Source organism: Muscardinus avellanarius (assembly GCF_963383645.1).
Source record: "Muscardinus avellanarius genome assembly, chromosome: 7".
In the NCBI taxonomy this organism is placed as follows: domain Eukaryota; kingdom Metazoa; phylum Chordata; class Mammalia; order Rodentia; family Gliridae; genus Muscardinus; species Muscardinus avellanarius.
Genome location: NC_137793.1, coordinates 10,201,537 through 10,220,278, shown reverse-complemented (window position 1 = coordinate 10,220,278; position 18,742 = coordinate 10,201,537). Strand labels below are relative to the sequence as shown.

Genomic DNA, 18,742 nt, shown 5'->3' with positions numbered 1-18,742 from the left:
CAGAATTCACAGTAGAAGGCGTACGGTGGCTTGAGCTAATGAGCTCGCCTGACATGTATCAGCAATGGTGCTCGTGGACCATGTAGTCCACGAGAGCGATGCTCCGATACTCCGGAGCCCCTGGCTGATAGGGTGGTGGGTGGGGAAGAAAGTGACTCTTTTTTTCCCCCTCTCATCCAAAATCAGCTCCTGGCTCCTGGCATCCCGTGCCGTGAGCAGGCCCAGCAGTGCGACCTCCCCGAGTTCTGCACCGGCAAATCTCCCCACTGCCCCACCAACTTCTACCAGATGGACGGCACGCCCTGTGCGGGTGGCCAGGCTTACTGCTACAGCGGCATGTGCCTCACCTACGAGGAGCAGTGCCAGCAGCTGTGGGGCCCTGGTAAGCCTCCCCAGGGAGCAGGGCCCTCCTCCACCCACCCCCACCTCTCAGCTGCATAGCTCCAGAGACTCCATCTTTTCTTTCATCCCCTCGACTCAGGGTAGGTGTTGGGGGAGTGCTTGCTGGTGGACAGTGTGTTCCTTAGTTGCTGGACACTTTTAGTTTTCAAAGTGGGCAAATGGCTGACAACCGTCCAAAAGAAAAAAAAAAAAAAAAAAGAGCCAGGTGTGGTGGCACACACCCATCATCCCAGCACTTGGGAGGCTGAGACAGGAGGATCACATTTTCGAGCCTAGCTTCAGCAACTTAGTGAGATGCTGAATAAATAAATAAATAAATAAATAAATAGGGCTGGGGGTGTAGTTCAGAGGAAGAATACCCCTGGGTTCACTCCCCAGTACCAATATATATATATATATATTTAAATAAGTAGATACTGAGACAGAAAAGTGAATGGTAAGTCTTATCAGCCCTTGGGGCCTCTCGCCCACCAGCACACTGACAACTGCTGTTTCTTGCCTGCGCAGGAGCCAGGACTGCCCCTGACCTCTGCTTTGAGCAGGTGAACGTGGCAGGAGATACTTACGGAAACTGTGGGATGGACAGAAGAGGAGGACTCAGGAAGTGCAACATGAGGTGATGACCATGGAGCAGGTGCCCTGGGCGCGTGGAGAAGTGCCTCCCGCTCCGTCCTCCTCCCGCCCGCTCAGCGCCTCCGCCCAGACCAGTCCCAGCCCGCTTCCCTCCTTCCCCTGTTGCTGACAACAGTGTGTCATTCAGCCCCAAGGAAGTCAGACGGAGGCACTTTCCAGTGCCTGCTGGAAAGCTGATCTAGCTTCCTTTGAGGACTAAGAGTAGGGTGGGGAATTGGCACTCTTAGATAATTTTTTTTTTTTTTTTTTGCAGAGTACTAATGATGCCCTTATCTGAGTGGTCCCTTGTAGATCATTCATTCCTACCAGCCAGTCACCCATCTGTCCCACCCCGCCTCTTACCCACCCCTTGCCCATGATTGAGCATATATCAAGCACAAGATATTGTGCCCGATTTGTAGAGCTACCCAAACCCACTTAGTGTCCACAGTAGTTTTTCAAAAAAGTTATGCCTATCTTGAGTTCTGGAGCAGTTATCTATCTAAATGGACAGGGTGGGGGACTGATACTGGTGCATGGAAGAGTGTTCTAGGCAAAGAGATGGAGAAGAACTTTGCTGTTGGAAAAAACTGATAGCAGCTTGATACAGATAAGGTAAAATCTGGGGTACAGGGGAGAGGGGACTCTAAGAAATGAGCCTAGAACTAGATCCTGGAAAAGCTTAAATGCTTCTCTAGGGGAGTTTAGTCTGGGCTTGAGAGCCATGCAGAAGTACACTAGAAGCAGGAATATCAGTTTCACGTAGTGCTGCTAAGAAAGAGGAAATTAATAGGGCTTGGAAGTTGCTTAACCCGGGAGCAGGAAAGAATGGAGAGCCTGCGTCATCGCAGAGCACCTGGGTGGATGCGGGTATGAGGTACATAGAGGAGCATCTTGCATGGGTCAGCAGCTGTCCTGGACGTCAGCACTTTCCATACTCTGTCCTAGATCTACTGCGGGACAGGAGCCAGCTCCCTGGCCTGGTCTGGGTCTACACAGAGTCTCCCCTGGTGGGTCCTGAGCACACACGCAGTGCCCCAGCCTCCGATTCCATCTCCTCTCTCCCTCTTTCTTGGGCCCAGGGATACCAAGTGTGGAAAGATCCAGTGCGTGACGTCCGAGGCCCGGCCCCTGGAGTCCAGCGCAGTCTCCATTGACACTGTCATCACCTTGGACGGTAGGAAGGTCCGATGCCGGGGCACCCACATTTACCCAGGCAACGAGAAACAGAGCGACGTGATGGACCCAGGCCTGGTGATGACCGGTACCAAGTGTGGCAACAACCACGTGAGTCTCTTTCTCCCTGGACTTACTCCGTAACCAGACGGCACAGAGGAGAAGCTGAGGGGCGTGAGCTCTCGAGGGAGATTTCTGGGCTCCAGTCTCAGCCTCCCCTCCTTCTGAGCCTCACAGGCTTCCTTTAGAAAGCGCCTCGTGATTGCAGTGGACCGCCACTGGCCTCCTCGTACAAAGGAATAAAGAAAGAGAAATACCTACTGGCCATTGTCCTGCCCCAGGACATGCCCTAACCACTAGAACACACTAAAACAATGGCTAACATGACTACTTCCAGACCCCCCCCTCCTTCCCCCATAAAAAGCCCTAACCTACAAGGAGACAGGCTTTCTGACTCTCATGGGCTCCTTCCCTGGTCTAATGCCTCCTTCCAGGTTTTATTCCTAAATTAAACCTGTTCCCTGCCGTTGGGACCTGTTTCTTTTCCTTTGCCTCCACAGTAATGATGTTTAGAAACTCCTGTGAAGCATGTGGTATAGTCCCTGGCACCGAACAGGCTGCTGCCTAAATCATCATTAAGCACAATATTAAAACTCGTATAAAGCAATACAGAAGTAATTAACAGAGAACAGACCTGATAGTAATATGAGACATAGAGTTCCTATCATAGTTGCTGAATGCGGTATTTTCATGCTTGTGATGTCTTTAATCAGAATTAATACTAATTCATTATCATAAGATTAAGGATGTTCTTTTCATTTCCCACTGTAATAAGCACCCAGAAATGGGCTGCCTCTTTTGGTTCCCGTGTTCCAAGCGCAAAGCCCCAGGTCCCTTCTGCTCTACTGACGGCTGCTTCCTCCCCACTGCAGATCTGTATCGAGGGGCAGTGCAAAAACACCTCCTTCTTTGAAACCGAAAGCTGCAGGAAGAGGTGCAACGGCCATGGGGTATGTGCTCTCCAGGCTGAGGGATGGAGACGGCAGTGGGGGCCAGAGCTCTGCGAGGTGCTGACCCCCCACCCTCCCCTCACTCCAGGTCTGCAACAACAACCAGAATTGCCACTGCTTCCAGGGCTGGGCCCCACCCTTCTGCGACATGCCAGGCCAAGGGGGCAGCATCGACAGTGGGCCCATGCCCCCCGAGAGTGAGTGTGAGGGGTGGGCTCCACGGGGACATATGTACACATCCTTTGTTGGGGGGATGGGTGGTGAGCAGTCCTTTTTTGGGCACTTAAAGAAACCATTAACTTGGGGCACATTGTGGTGGTTTAAACTTCCTTAGATGAACAAAGATTAAAATGAGGAACAACGCCTCAGAAGTTTTATAAAGTTATAGAGGAAACCAGGCATGGTGGTACATGCTTGTAATTCTAGTACTTGGGAGGCTGAGACAGGAGGATCTCAGGTGCTCACTGCAGCCTCAGCAAATAGTGAGACTCTCATCAACTTATTGAGACCCTGTTTCAAAATAAAAATAAAATAGAACTGGAGGTGTAGCTTAGAGGTAGAATGCCCCTATGTTCAATCCCCAGTGCCATAATAATAATAATAATAATAATAATATAATCAATAAATATAATAATTACATTAATTATATTAACATTTAATTAGTTATTGATTTTATTATAGCTATGATAGTTATTATTATTATTTTTAGAAGAAATCTAGGGACTCTAGCCTTGGAATTTCAAAGCTTTTTCTTATAATAATAGCAAAGAACTCTTTTCAAGAATAAAATCTTCCAAGGAAGAAACTAGAATAGATAAAGCTAGTGTTTCCTTCATGCAAACATACTTTGTCCTGTCACATTCTGTGAGGACACAGAGGCAGTTCTGAGGAAGCCAAATGTGAAATTGTGGGTGACAGGTAAGAGTTTTTTCTAGTCTCAAACCAATCTGCGCTTTTCAGTGTTCTAAGTTCTTGCTGTGTGTCCAGGAAAATCATGATTCAGACTGAAAGCTAGTAGCAAATGGTAACAGGGCCTGAAGTGCTCGCCTTAAACGAGAATCTCTTCGATCACACAGAAGCGGCAGTAGGGGCTTCTCCCGATAAGGTCGGCGCAAAGCCCATTGGCCCGGCTCTTTAAGCTAATGTGAGCGGTGCTCTAATAGTACCGAGTAGATCCTAACGTTTCTCATAATTTATAAGCTGAAAGAAGCAATAGAAAGCAAATGCAGATCGTGCATCTGAAGAAGAATCAGGAATGCAGTGATTTGCTGGAGGCCACACAGCTCTAACTGGCCCCATGGGCTGTTTCTGAAGGTGCCGGTCCTGTGATCGCCGGCGTGTTCTCGGCCCTCTTCGTGCTGGCGGTGCTTGTGCTGGGGTACCACTGCTATCGACAGAACCACAGACCAGGACAGCTCAAGCCCTCGGCCCTTCCTTTCAAGCTCAGACAGCAGTTCAGGTACGTCGGGGTGCCGTGCGTGACTTGGGGTGCATGTCTAGATGGCACAGCTCTCTGTGTGCAGGGCCTGGTGAGGCGGTGGCTGGGGGTGGGTCTAATTCAGGGCAGGTGGGTGCTGGGCACCGGCCGCCCTCTGCCCTCTGTCATGCTCTCTGACCCTGGCAGACATTACTAGATGATCATACTCTGAAACGTCACTTTCAAATCCTTCTCAGCAGAGTGCTCCCACCCAATTCAAGTTGGAATATGAAATAAAATATTTTTGCCATAATTTGCCTAATTGATCCCTCCCTTCAAAAGAGCAGAAAACCAAAGCAACAAAGAAGCCCAATTGAGGATAGGGGTGGTTAGACCCCAACCCAGACCCAGACCAATTTTTTTCTAAGTAATTTATTCCTTTGTATATTGAAGATGTATATTCTCTGAGTTCCCTATGAAATTATACCTGTTCTGCAGGAGATTTTAAATCCCTGCATGGGTCTTTCTGGACCCATCCCTGAGGGGGTTGGTTGATATTTCTGTGTCTCTTTAGTGGGCAAAAGTCTTCATAAGGTGAAGAGAGCTGGACGTGGTGGGGCACACCTATAATTCCAGTACTTGGAGGCTGAGACAGGAAGATTGCAAGCTAGAGGCCAGCCTCAGCAACTTAGTGAGATTCTTGTTTCAAAATTAAAAAAGGGTTGGGGATATAGCTTGGAGGTAGAATGCCCCTGGGTTCATTAATCCTCAGTACCAAAAAATGTAAAGAAAAAAAAAAAGATGAATAGAAGGTGCTGGAGAAGCCCTGCTCCCAGTAAGTCCAGCTCTGGGTGCTTGGGAATTCTCCTTTGCACACACGGCGTCCTTAGCTGGGGAGTTGGGGTTGGAGAGGCCCAGCTCACTTCCTCCAGAGCTCACTCGAGAACATTTAGCAGCTGGTTGGCCGTGCTCGGGTCCTTGGGACGCAGTCACTGCCCCGTGTTGAACATCCCGTCTCCGGTTTCTTATTTCCAGCTGTCCCTTCAGAGTGTCTCAGAACAGTGGAAATGGCCATGCCAACCCAACTTTCAAGCTGCAGACACCCCAGGGCAAGCGAAAGGTAAGGGCTTTGCACCACGGAGCTTGGCTACTTACCCTGTATTTCTCGGGACCCTGCCGGCTTCCCCTAACAGCCGATGTAGCTGCACTGAATTGGTAATCAGAGCCATTTTATTGACTTGTGAGACGTGTCGGTTGGGTACCTTTAAAGATTGCATCTGACCTCCAGGATCCTAAGGGGTTGAACAGGTCAGCATATCTGCCCTACCCTTGGGCACCCCTGAGTTTTTTAAGTGCATTGAGGGTTCATTGTCTCAGGTATCTCTTGTCTTGTGCATACAGGTGACCAACACCCCCGAAACCCTACGGAAGCCCTCCCAGCCCCCTCCCCGGCCCCCACCAGCCTATCTACAGGGCGGGTCCCCGCCCGCCCCATTGCTAGCCCACCTGAATAGGGCTGCTAGAAACTCCCCAGGGGCCGGGTCTCAAGTGGAGAGAAAGGAGTCGTCCAGGAGGCCTCCCCCAAGCCGGCCTGTGCCCCCTACGCCAAATTGCATCCTCTCCCAGGTAAGCGGGCTCCCAGCAGTTCTGGGCTGGGGGCATCGCCCATAAAGGGCCACCTGCGGTGGGTAATGGCGGAGGCAGGGAAGTCGGACTTGGTGGGGCTGACAACCTTGCCTGCATTCTGGTGCACCCCGGGGGGTTCATGGAGGGTGAGAGCAATGAGTGTGGGGCGGTATACACCCCCACAGGGGGAAGCCCCTGACCCACAGGCCATTTCCTCTCCACCTGCCCTATTTTATGATAAGCGCTACCCACCTTCCACCCCAAGTTAGCCTCTTTCCATTCCCCAAGCTCTTCTACCCTGCAGGGATGCAAATGATACTCTCCTCTTCCCCTTTGGATACACTTTGAGATGCCACTCCTCCCAAGGACCTTCCGTGACCCCTCAAGTCCGAGCTGGGTGTTACATCTTGCTCCCATCACAGTACCTATCCCTCCAGATTTTATCTGCCGGTATTTCCGGCCAGTTGGGAAGTCTAACCGAGCTGCGTACCCTGATGCCTTGCTCTGGGCGGGCGTCAAAGGTCACAGACCTCTGGGAAGTAAGAGTGGTGTCTAGGCTTTTCCTCCGTCTCTGCTACCCAAAGAGGAGCACAGAAGCCCCTGCACATCCGCCAGCTCACTCTGTGCTCTGTGCGCCGATGGCTCCAGCCACATCATCCGGCAGGAGGGCCTCAGTGCAGACGCAGCTGCTCCTGGGGCTGCGGCAGGTGTGGTGTCTCTGGTACCCACCTGTGTGTCTTAGGTGTGACCCCTCAGGCAAGACTGCTTTTCTTGGGCACGATCCAGGAGGACTAGGCAGCCCTGATCCTAAGGACCGTAGGGTTGGCTCGGCTTTAGAAGGCCTCTCTGGGACCTGGGGCAGCATGATGGTTTTGCCACAGCCGGGGGCATCGGGCCTGGTTCTCTGCTGTGAAACTTCTCTCTTTTCTTCCTGTGGGGGACAGGACATGAGGGAAACATTTATGCAGAAAGAAAGGGGGAAGGATTGACAGGGAGAGAGGGGTGGAGGACAGAGCAGGAGGACAGTGGGAGAGAGAGAGAGGAGGAGGTGGGAGAGGAGGCGGCTTCCAGGGCTGCTGGAACTAATCCCACAGGTGGCGGCTATGACAGCACACACCTTGGTCTTCTCACAGCCTGAGCCCAGGATGCTGGCAGGCTGGCTTCTCCCCGGTCCTCTGCCCTTGGCTCACTGGTGGCCACCCTGTTTCTCTGTATCCTCACGTGGCCGTTCCTCTGTGCATTGTGCATCCCCAGTGTCTCTATGTGTCCAAATTTCCTCTTAAAAAGACAGTAGATTGCCGGGCGTGGTGGCGCACGCTTGTCATCCCCGCGCTTGGGAGGCAGAGACAGGAGGATCGCGCAGGTTCGAAGCCAGCCGCGCGCGCTGGCTTAGGAGACCCTGTTTCCAAATATAAAAATGTAAAAAGAGGTCTGGGAGTGTAGCCCGGAGGTAGAAGGGCTTCCAGGAACCCCAGTACCACCAAAAAAAAAAAAAAAAAAAGACAGTAGATTGGATTAGGGCCCGTGCTAATGGGCTCATAATAACTTAACCACCTCTGGAATGCCCTCTTCTCCAAATACAGTCCCATTCTGAAGTTAGGGATTCGGCGTGTGGAATCTCTTGGAGGGAGCATGCACAACTTGGTTCATAGGAGAGGAGAAGGTACCCACGTGGAGACGGGGGTGACGGGGACAGAGGCACAGGAGGGGAAGGAAAGCAGCGTCACATCCAGACCACAGTTCCTACAGAGCCACCTGGAGGCCTGCTCAAAGGACTTGGGCCTCCTCACCCTGCTTCACCCCAAGGCAGGGGTGCCAGGGTCAGCGGGAATCCAGCCAGCTGGGGATGCGGGGAGCCAGGTGACCCCACACATGGATCCCGGGCGCAGCTTCTGGACCTAGGCCCTGGTGGCCTAGGCCACTGGTCTTCAGGGCCAGGACACTGGTCTGAAGGGGGGCTGCCGGGATAAAATGGGGCAGCCCCTTCCTCTTCAGAATCATTCCAAGAAGTGAGCTAATGCTGCACCAGCATCACGGAAGATGCTGAGCTCATAGGGTTGAGGGGACAGTGGAGGATCCAGGTCGTGAACTCTGCTCTCCCCTTCACCATCTCTAATCGCAGGCCAGCTCTCAGCTCGGCCTCCCCCTGGCCTGCACCTCCACGGGGTGTGTGTGGCTGAAACCTCTGCCTTGTGGGGGCAGATAGTGAGCCAAGGAGGTCCATATTGTGCAGAAAAAGAGGATCTGGGACCCCTGTAGTTACGACAGCCAGCAGTAAATGGTGGGAAGGAGAAGACTGGCTGCTTAGAGAGGTTGATGGAAGCTTTACCTAGCTTGGAAAGCCAGGAAGCCTTCCCTGAGGAGGCAGCCTCCGTGCTGGGGCAAGCAGGAGCCAAGCAGGCTGTGGAGGGGAAGGAAGGAGAGAGCCTTCCTGGTTCAGGATCACTCACTGGTAAGGAGGCTCTGACGGGAGATGGCCCTCTGTAGATACTACACTTGAGTGCAAAGAAGCTTTAGAAAATGCAAGGCCCAGCCTGGCAGCAAGCGGGCACACTAGTCAGATGCTGTAAACACGATCCCGAAGAAAGATGGAGGTAGCTGGGGGTGGGGCCGGGGTGGGGAATGGGGTGACCGGCGTGACCCAGCCGAGAGGATGAGAAATTCGTGGAAGAAAAAATAAGACGTGAGGATCCATTGCAGATAGGGGTCCCTGGGTGGCGCCCTGGTGCATCTCGTGGGTGGAATTGCCACCCCGGAGGGAGGGGGCTGAACTGTTCCAGGAAATTGTGCCAGGAGGCCCCTGGGTAGAGCCGAGCTGGGGTGTGTCAGATGTGGCGACAGGCCGGCCGCTGCCTCGGGAGGCCCGGTGCTGACGCTGATAAGGCTTCTGCCCCGACAGCAGCCCCCAGCGGCTGCTCTGTTTTGCAATTTTCCAGCTGTAGCCTGACGTCTGCACCCAGCTGTCACTCTCCCTCGGGTCTCTATCCTGGCCTCCAGCAGCTGTCCTGGGCTGGGGAGGGTGGCAGTGACCTTGTCCTCTAGGGCGGGAGGGAGCTACATGGCTTTTTGGTGCAGGAATTTGCTGAGTTCTGCTTTCTGCTCTTTCTCTTAAGGAGAAGCTTTCTGCAGAAAAGCCTTGACTGTGCAGCTCCTGCCCTTTCTGCACGTTTACCCTTCCCATTAGTGACCCTCCAAGAAGGGAGACCAATCAAGGAATTGGCTTCGCTCTTAAATCCCCCCAGCTGGATGATGGTCCATTTTTTTTTTTTTTGTCCCTGAAAATATTTGTTTTCCAGCTGCAGAAGAAATATGCACTTATTTCAAGAAATTTGACTTGCACAGAAATATGTATTTATTTTGATAACTTCAGCTAGTGCATTTTTTTTCCATCTAATATGTGTTGAAGCCAGGCATGGTGGTGCACACTTACAATCCCAGTGCTTGGGAGGCTGAGACAGGAGGATCGCACAGGTTCAAAGCCAGCCTCAGCTTCTTAGTGAAGCTTTCAGAAACTTAGTGAGACCCCGTTTCCAAATAAAATATAAAATAAGTCTTGGAGTGTAGCCTGGAGGTAGAAAGCCCCTGGGTTCCACCCCCAGTAACCCTCCCCACACACATACAAATAATAATAGTATGTCAAGTGCTTCCTATATACTAAGCACTGTTCTGGAAGTTGGTGATAGCTCAGTGAATCCAGCAGATAAAGACCCCTACCCCTGCTTCCACCTAGAGGAGGGTAGTAAGACAGGAAATAAAAACTAATTTAATAAGTAAATAAATTATATGAGTTAGAAAGGGGTAAGTGATGTGAAAAGAAGTAGAGTTTCTTCCTTTTTAAAATTTATTTTATTTTTACTTTTTGGGTACTGGGGATTGACCCAGGGGCATTCTACCTCCAAGCTACACCTCAATCCTTTATTATTATTATTATTATTATTATTATTATTATTATTATTATTTTATGTTATTTTATTTGGAAACAGGGTCTTGCTAGGTTACTGAGAGTCTCACAAGTGACTGAGGCTGTTCTCAAACCTGCAATCCTCCCGTCTCAGCTTCCAGGTGTGCACCATGATGCCCAGCTTTAAGTTTATTTCACATTTTCAGGCAGTCCCTCTGTGCTCATGGTAGACGAGTCAGATGTTCACCTGGGCCCCCGGCCCCCACTGACACCCCCATCTCATTTTCACCCTCTGTTGTCAGGTGGTCTGTGCCCGTCCTGAAAGTTCTCAGTTAATTTACATTCACGTTAGGTGGGGGTCATGGCGCTCTGTTTTATATAAACTATCCTCTGCTGCTTGGACGTCAGCCCTTTTCACTTAACAATGACTCTTAACATGTGTTCACATCTGTCCCTCTCAGCGTACTTTATTCTTCTTAAGTGTCGTATCATGTATTAGTTTATAACCTTAGTTACCTCTCTGTTGACGGGATTTCTGTTACTTAGCACTTCTCTGCCATCACAAACAGTACAGCAAGGAACCCCCTTTCAGTTTCACTTTTCCCTTCAGTTTCATTTTTGTGTACCAGATTCTCTCACATGCACGGATACTAGGAAGCGGGATGATCAGATCAGAGAAGCATCGTTTCTAATTTTAATAGGTTTTTGCCAGCCTGCTCTCCAGACAGGTCTATAAACACGTTGTACACACACATACACACACTTTCTTATAAAGGGGGCCACATACTATATATCTTTTTCTTCTTGTCAATGTGATTCCGATCTGTGAACTATCATAATATTTTCTTCCGAGTGGTCCCTCTGCCCTCGAAGTGATGCTTGCTGCTTTCTCTCCAGGATTTCTCCCGGCCTCGGCCCCCCCAGAAGGCGCTCCCTGCGAACCCCGTGCCTGGCCGCAGAGCCCTCCCTGGGCCGGGTGGTGCCGCCTCGCTGCCCTCGGCTCCTGGCTCGCAGCCTGCACTGCCTCTGGCACCACCTGCCCCCAAGGTGAGTCCTTGGAAGTTGCGAGGGCTCGGGGGCCAAGAGTGAGGTTGAGAGAGACCCGCCTCTGCCGCCTTTTGTCTGCCCTGAACTTCCAGAGCAGCCAAGGGGGCCGACGCTGAGCTTTTCTTGGTGCTGGCTTGACTGTCCCTAAAATGGTGATGGAGTGTTAGAGCTTCCTGTCAAAGCTGATGCCGGCGAGCCTGAGCTACGGTGGCTTCGCACCTGCATCTGCACCTGGCCGGCTGAGCGACCCTGAGCGAGGGCCTCTCCAGGCTCTGCTTCCTTGTCTGGAGGAACAGTGTTGAGCAGCAGTGGCCAGCCCCACAAGGTGGCTTCAAGACCCAGGCAGCTAATGTACAACAACCGCCTGGTCTGTGGTAGGCCGTGTACAGCTGGTTTCTCTCATTGCCTCTTCTCTGTGACTGACATGTCCCCAGCTTGCCAAGGAGCTGGGTGAGAAAGGATGGGGAAGCTGGCACCCCGTGATTCCACAAGGCACCTGGGTATCAGCGGCCCAAGCGGTGAACTTTGGTGGGGAAGCACAGTACAAGGGCAGGGCTCACTCATCGGCCTGAGATGGGGTGCCCGCCACGATGCCTCTCAATGTGGGTGGATGTTGATGGTGGTCCAGGTGAGCAGCCCACTACCAGACTTCTGCGGGAAGCACCTGATGCATTTGCCCTTCCCAACTATCAAAAGCATGGGGACCGCTCCCCGTGGATCCCACCAATCAGCTTCGAGCTGATGCCTCTCTCCTTCTTTGTTTTCACAGTTGCCTCAATACAGATCACAGCAGGCTATGGGGATGACTTGCTCCAAAATCTAGACCCGTCTAGACACTTCTCACTTTCCCAAGGACTCCAGACCCCACAGAGGATCCATGGACACGGGGCCGGGAAGAAGCATGCAAGGTTGCCTCTGGGCAGCTCCCGCCCTCCTCCTGGAACCACCGCATCTCCGAAATTTCCTTCTTGTCTCCTCAGAAGTCCTTCCTCAGAAGCCCGAAGGGACTACTATCCAATGGCTTCTAAATGTTGTTTTGTGCAATATACAGCCCGGGAAGGAAGGGAGGGGAACACACAGAGGTGGGGAATCCAGCTGTCAGGGCTGGTTGAGCTGGTTAGCTGGTTGGGAAAGTCCTGCTCAGTTCCTCTGGCCGGGGTCTTAGCAAAGCCATCCATTCAGGTCCCGTGGTGGAGGGTACGCATGAAAGCTTCCCATTGCTTCCGTCTCCCTCAAAGGTCCCAGGATGGACAGAGGTTCGGCCCTTACCCATCCATTTTAGCTTTTAGGGACCAAGGAAGGGTCAAACCAACTGTTGCGGTGGCCCAGCCCAGGGCTTGGGTTGCAGGTGACAGCTCCCAGAGCTATGGCTGCATGTGACAAGCCCCGTCCTACCTCCCCCAGTCTCCTGCATCCCCGTATCCATGTGGGTCACTCTGACTCAGACAGGTACTATTGGTAGGCCATGTGGACAGCAGGGGAGCTCCGGGCCCGGGCCTCCTGAGCCGTGATGCCAAAGGTTGCAATCCATTCTTGTTGATTCTTGTTTGCCCTGTGTGTCCCCTTCTGCATTTTCCTGGGCTCCTGGCCTTTGCTTTTCCCTCCCCTAGACCCACCCTACCACGTGGTGCTTTGGCGAGTGGACCCTCAGCAGTCCTGACTTTGTTTTGGTGACCGGGTGCTTGAGACCCGCAAGTTAGGGTCCTGCCTCATGGGTAGCCACTGGGTTTCCTGCTCTGGATCTCAGGAGCACTGACCAGTGTGGGCTTGGAGGTGGCCATGGGGACGAGGGCTTTGATTTTCCTTGTGTTTTGTAACCTCTGCGAGGCGAAGGCCTTTGTATTTACTCCTGGACCTACGTCTAGGTCAGCTGTCCAGACGGGAGCTGGTTTGGTGCTCACTCCTTGGAGGGCATTCCGGGGGCCTTCCCCCTTCTTGCTCTTAAAATCCTCAATGCAAGGAGGAGGCCGAGCTTCTGATTCCCCACCTGCCACCGCAGGGCCTCCTTAGCGTTCTATGCACACAGTAGGTGCTGAGCTGATGTTCTTGGGTTTATAGACAGGCAGGAGAGGTGGGATGTGCACCTGGGGACAATCATGGGGTACGCTGAGAAAGATCTCAGGAAAACACATTTCTCTTCCCTCGGAGCGGCTGTGATCTTTGAGCCCCGACTCCCTGACGTGGGCCCTCCCTGCCCCACATCCGCTCTTCCCCTGCCTGCCCGATTCAGCCAGGGCCCAGTCTTCCATTTAAGTGAACTACATCAGGTACCCTGTGCACAAGGCTGGGGCCCAGAAAAGGTGATGCTCCTTTGCAAACAGGTGGACAAACTGCCCTCAGGCCCAGCCCCTGGCAGCCTCCCCGTGCCTGGGCTCTGCAGCCTTTCTCTCACATCAGGAGAGCGGCCGCTTTGCAGTGACTATAACAAGGCCCCAGTGACATCAGTAGCCTTTCAAGCCCCAAATCCACCATCCCTAGATCCGTACTAGAAAGAGACCTGGTTGTTGTTTTCTTGCAAATAATGTTTTCATTATTTGAAAACCATCTCCACCCCATCAGGTTATACTGTGAACTGGAAGATGGTGCACGTTTTTGAATTGGATAGAAACTTCCGGCAGCGGCTTCTAGTCTAGTTCGCTCCCGGCTCTGTTGGGGGAACTGAGAGCCGTTTCCCGCGGGCCAGCCGTTTCCCCTCCCCCTTCCTTTGCTCCATGAACTGCCAGTGAGGTAGCGAAGACAAATACATCTGGACCTGGGGAAGGAGGGGCTTTGTTCCAAAGGATTATCTCAAAAAGAGGAATGAGAATATTTTCTTAGGGAAAGGAGGAGGGGGACTGTTGTAACAGGGAGAATGCTCATATGCACCCACCCCAAGTCTGCAGGCATCAAAAAGCCCAGGCAGAAAAAGCCTTTTCTTTTATTGGAAGACTGAGCATGGCTAGAAAGAACCATGTTCAAGGAGTGTCTGTGTCCAGGCCTCCTTTGGAAGGGCTGATACGGAGAGGCGTGTACTGGCCCAGGTCGCAGGGAGGTCAGGGCCCAGGGCTGCTGGGGAGGAAGTTTGGTCTGTTGACTCAACAACTCTATGTTCGATGGACAAGGATGTAAATCTTTTTAGAAGTCAAATTAGGCTCTTGCCAGCTTTACAACCCTGCAGTTTTTTCTAAAGTCCTTGGCGCCTTCTCTAAAACGTAAACCTCAGGAAGATAGCATCCCTCTGTCTTCAACTACCTGCTTGCCTCAGATTTCTTTTAGCTTTGTTTACCACCCTACCAGAGAAAGCTCAGTTCTAAGACTCTTGCAGATTTTATAGTCTGAACGTTCTCTGCATTGAAATTGCCCCCTCTCCTGTCTTTCAAGAATCCCTTTAAATGAAGTCTCCCCCTAGGTCTGCCTTGGTTGGCTCGTTCTTGTTTGACAGAGGGTATGGAAGACATGCATTTGTTAAATTGGAGACCAGTTCTAAAGCCAGTGATGTGTTAAGTGCAGGTATATCAGCTCTGCTGGACACCCAAGCAAGCCAAGGGAGTAATGCCAACTGGAAAGGTACCCACATCCCTAGAGAAACCGCTAAGGAGAGGTTCTGTAGAATCCAAGGCCAGCTCCCCAAAGCCACATCCGAGCACTCTCTTGAACCACCTGTTGTGTACGTATGTGTTACGGATCCAGGGCAATGTGAATTTTCTTTCTTATTTGGGAGATTTTTTTTTTCATGGCAAACAGATCCTCTTCTCTCTTATCCACCTATTAATTGTTTACAGTGTTTGTACATCTATGCAAAATACTTGAATAGGCCATGGTGCCTTTTTTTTCTTGTTTGTATTTAATTAAAACAATTTGTCATTTGGAATGTTATTTGGTTCAGCAACTCTGTGTGTGTGTGTGTGTGTGTGTGTGTGTGTGTGTGTGTGTGTGTACTACCCTCCTGTGCACCAGATAGCATCCTTGATATGCACTCTCTGATGAGTTTCCACAAAGACCAAATGCCCAGCCTATAGGGCCCTAAAGATTGCTCTTGGCCCCTGCAAAGCCCCGGGTTTTCCCACAGCCAGTAGAGGGGGCTGTTTGTCTTTGCACCAGGATAGGAGCTGGTCTAGTTCAACTGGGTCATGGATCCTTAAAGGGTTGAATGATTTAGAGGATTCTAGGATAAATTTCTTCTTCTGCACTATAGCTCTTAGAAGCCAGCCGAGACCCTCAGTTTACCTTCTCATCTTATTGTTAGAGACAATACTTTGAAAAAGAGAGACACTTGCCAAGTCTGGGGCTGGGTAGGCAGTTGTAGCCAGGGCCAGGTTGCGTATACTTTTTGACTCCAGAGCCCTGTGAGATCATATAGTTTATATCTGTTAGGCTTCGCAGTTCACAAAAGGATCTGCTTCATTCTCTCATGTGACCCCTACCTTAATCGTAAGTGTCTCTAAGAGCAAAGGAATGATAAAAAAACAATGAGAGGAAGAAAACATACTGCAGACTCAACACGTGGCAGACACCACATGCTCCTGTCTGTGCACCATCTCATTTCCTGTCCACTGAAAGCCTGGGAGAGGGTCTTTGCCGACTGCACTTCTCCAACCTCTCATGGTTATGGAGTAGCCTAAGGACCTGAAAGGCATCTAGACACAATTGTTTTCACTAGGAACGTGCCTGCTCATGAAAGTAGTCCTTACCCAATACCTCTGCCTGCTTAGCAGGCCACTCCATCCACCCTGTTGGCCAGTCTCTGGATTGACAGTCAATGATTAGTCAGCAGTAGGATGCAGAAAGCCTGGCTGGACAGATCTGGGCTCAAATCCTGGCTCTGCCACTTAGAAGATAGATGAGGTTAAAAGAATTCCAGAATTCTGGGTCTTTTTTATTTTTTTCTGCACACAAATAAAAATAATATTGCTATAGTTTGAATCTTAATGTCCCCCAAAGGCCTGTGTGTTGGAGGCTTGCCCCCAGGGATCAGGCTTTACCACCTCCCCCCTGTTGGGAGGTAGTGAAACTTAAGAGGTGGGGCCTCATGGGAAGACCATTGAGGGACTCCATCCACGTCCTCTTTCTCTCTTGCTTTTCAGCCACATGATTAGTATTTCTCCCCCACCCATGTTCTCCCCCCATTACTGGGCTGCCTTACAGGCCCAAAGCAACTAGGTCAACCGCTCAAGGACTGGAACCTCCAAAGCTACGAGCCAAAATTAGCCTTCTTCTCTTAATATGCTGATTATCTCCAGTGCTTGTTATAGTAACAGCAAGCTGTCTAACACAAATGCCTACCTGGAAAGCGCCCGGCAGTCCCCACAGAATATGTGTTCTGAGGCCATTCACATCATCACTTTGGGGCTTGCTCTGGTTTTCATGCCAAAGTCCTACAAGGGTGTGCCTTGGGATGAAGACTCCCCATAGAGTTTGAACAAGGAAGGGCTGTTTGGGTTGTTATCATTCCTTTGTTAAATAGAATTTTTTTTAAATGCCAATTGTATGCTAGGCACTAAGGATGAACAGTAAATCCAGACTAGCTCTCATGAACCTTATATTCAGACAAGGAGACATCACAGATCACAAGGAAATAAATTAATATCAGTTTATGCAAGAGGACACAAGTTTAGTCTTTTGGGGAGATAACACTGTGCCTTATGATTAAGGCTGGGTTTAGAACCAGATTTCAATTTTGACTCTTCCTGACTATGTTACTTTGGGCAATAATTTAACTTCTCTGAGTCCCTTTTTCTCATACATAAATTGGGATAAACATATATCTCTGTACCATGAGTATTTGTAAAGCCTTCAAGAGAAAATTTATATAGAATACCTACTATGCCTAGTGCCCAGTGAGGGCTCAGAAATGAACTGGAAATGAGTTATCTTCAATGAATTCTACTCCCAAAACAAGTTCTCCCCCTCTACTGAGGGCATAACAAGAGCAGGCCCTGGAGGGATTTTCTTGGCAGCCATGCTCTTTCAGAGACTGGGAACTTGGCTTCCCAGCTCCAGAGGAGCTAGTTTCATTCCTCCATGTTCAAGGAAGGTCGAGACAGAAGTATCAAGTAAACATACTCCAAAGTCTTTATTCTTGACCCCACATTGTCAGGGCCCTTGGCTTACTCCATTAAGATCCAGTGTGTTGCATTGATTTGAGTTACAGACAGAAATCCACGTTCATTAAAAACTGGGGATTTGGCTGGAGGTGCAGCCTCGGTTTTTAATGAACTGCTGAGACTTTGGCGTTCCAGTGCCAGCCAGAGTTTGGCTCAGGCTTGGCTACATGTGGGTCATGAGATGTAAAGAGCACGTAGGCAGGGGTTCACAGGGGAAGCTCAACACCAACCTGGGGGCTGAAGTTCAAGTCTTCCCTCTTTCTGATAAACTGGTGTCTGACTTCCCTTTCTCTAAGCTCATGTTCATGCAGCTTAGAGAGAAGAGGAGGGTTACCAGTTATATCTGTCCAGCTCCTCAATTTAATGGGTACCTCCGACCATATGTGAAGGGACTCAAGGCAGCCACCAGAGCAGATGGTGTGGGGCGTTGTAGCATCTGCAGTAGAACTGGGGCTCAGTGGCAATCTGGCCCACAGCAGCCAGAACACACGTTGCACCAAACCTGCAACCCCACTTGGCCTTTGAGATTCAGAGCTAATCCCCCTGGCTGAGCCTCTAAGGGTGCAGAATAGAAATTACCCAGAACCCTTTAACCTGAGTTGGGTTAAAATTTTAAACCTGGTTGGGCGCCAGAGTAAACCCAAAGGTTAGCCAGCCCACAGTTTCCAGAGAGCCTGTGACTGCCTTTTGCCAAACCCTGACTTGGCTCCTCGCTCTTCTCTCCACCTCCCCCAAATCATCTTCTGGGTGACTCCTTGAAGAAAAGGAAAGTTCACTGGGCCGGATTCCAACTCCACAGCTGGCGCACTTATAAAAGCAGAGCAACTTCTCTTCTGTCTCCAGAGCAAGGCAAAATGAGACGTTGGATTGGTCAGGAGAACTTGGCTGTCAGGCATCTTTAGTTGCCATTTCCAGGTTCTGAGTTTATTGCCTGCATGTTCTGGTGACCGCCGCCCCGGGGTGGACAGAGCGAGGGAAGGGGAGGCGCTGGAGCAGAGTGGAGGAATGCCACCATGCTGACCACACAGCTGGAGTGCTTGGAGAATAGGCTTGCTGATTTTATTTTTTCCCTGAGACATCCGGGAGCATTCCCAGTAAGGTCAGCTGAGGTCCTGCTTCTGTCTCCAAGAGGCAATGGAAAAACAACAGGATATTTCACACTGACTTGCACCTGTCATTTCTGGAGAGGGTGGCTTCCAAGGCCCTCTCGGGGCTCCGGAAGCCAGCTCTGTATCATTCTTGGGCTAAGGTCTGGTGATTCAGTCTCAGAAGGGGAAACGATGCCAAGGATTTCCTGACGACCCATATCAAAGGGATGTTCTTAGACTACACTACATTCAATGGGTCAAATTCTATCTTCTCCCTGACACAGAGATGGCACCGAGGGAACCAGCGGGAAGGGAGGCCCGGGGGACCTGTTGGCTCCTATGTAAACTAGGGTATTTGGTCACTGAACCTGTGCTTCCAG

The 18,742-nt window shown here is 50.8% G+C and overlaps 1 protein-coding gene across 1 annotated transcript in view; it reads left to right on the top strand.

Annotated features, from left to right (window-relative positions):
• ADAM19 (ADAM metallopeptidase domain 19) overlaps window positions 1-11,307 on the top strand; it is a gene marked incomplete at both ends in the record, with an annotated part of 82,251 nt that extends 70,944 nt beyond the window's left edge. Inside the window, 10 exons of the mRNA XM_080698624.1 lie at window positions 187-382; window positions 910-1,018; window positions 2,097-2,301; window positions 3,123-3,200; window positions 3,289-3,397; window positions 4,515-4,659; window positions 5,653-5,737; window positions 6,019-6,243; window positions 11,042-11,191; window positions 11,284-11,307. Coding sequence (XP_080554750.1) covers window positions 187-382; window positions 910-1,018; window positions 2,097-2,301; window positions 3,123-3,200; window positions 3,289-3,397; window positions 4,515-4,659; window positions 5,653-5,737; window positions 6,019-6,243; window positions 11,042-11,191; window positions 11,284-11,307 — 1,326 coding nt within the window. The remainder of the gene's footprint in view (window positions 1-186; window positions 383-909; window positions 1,019-2,096; window positions 2,302-3,122; window positions 3,201-3,288; window positions 3,398-4,514; window positions 4,660-5,652; window positions 5,738-6,018; window positions 6,244-11,041; window positions 11,192-11,283) is intronic.
• Between the last annotated feature and the right edge of the window lie 7,435 nt (window positions 11,308-18,742).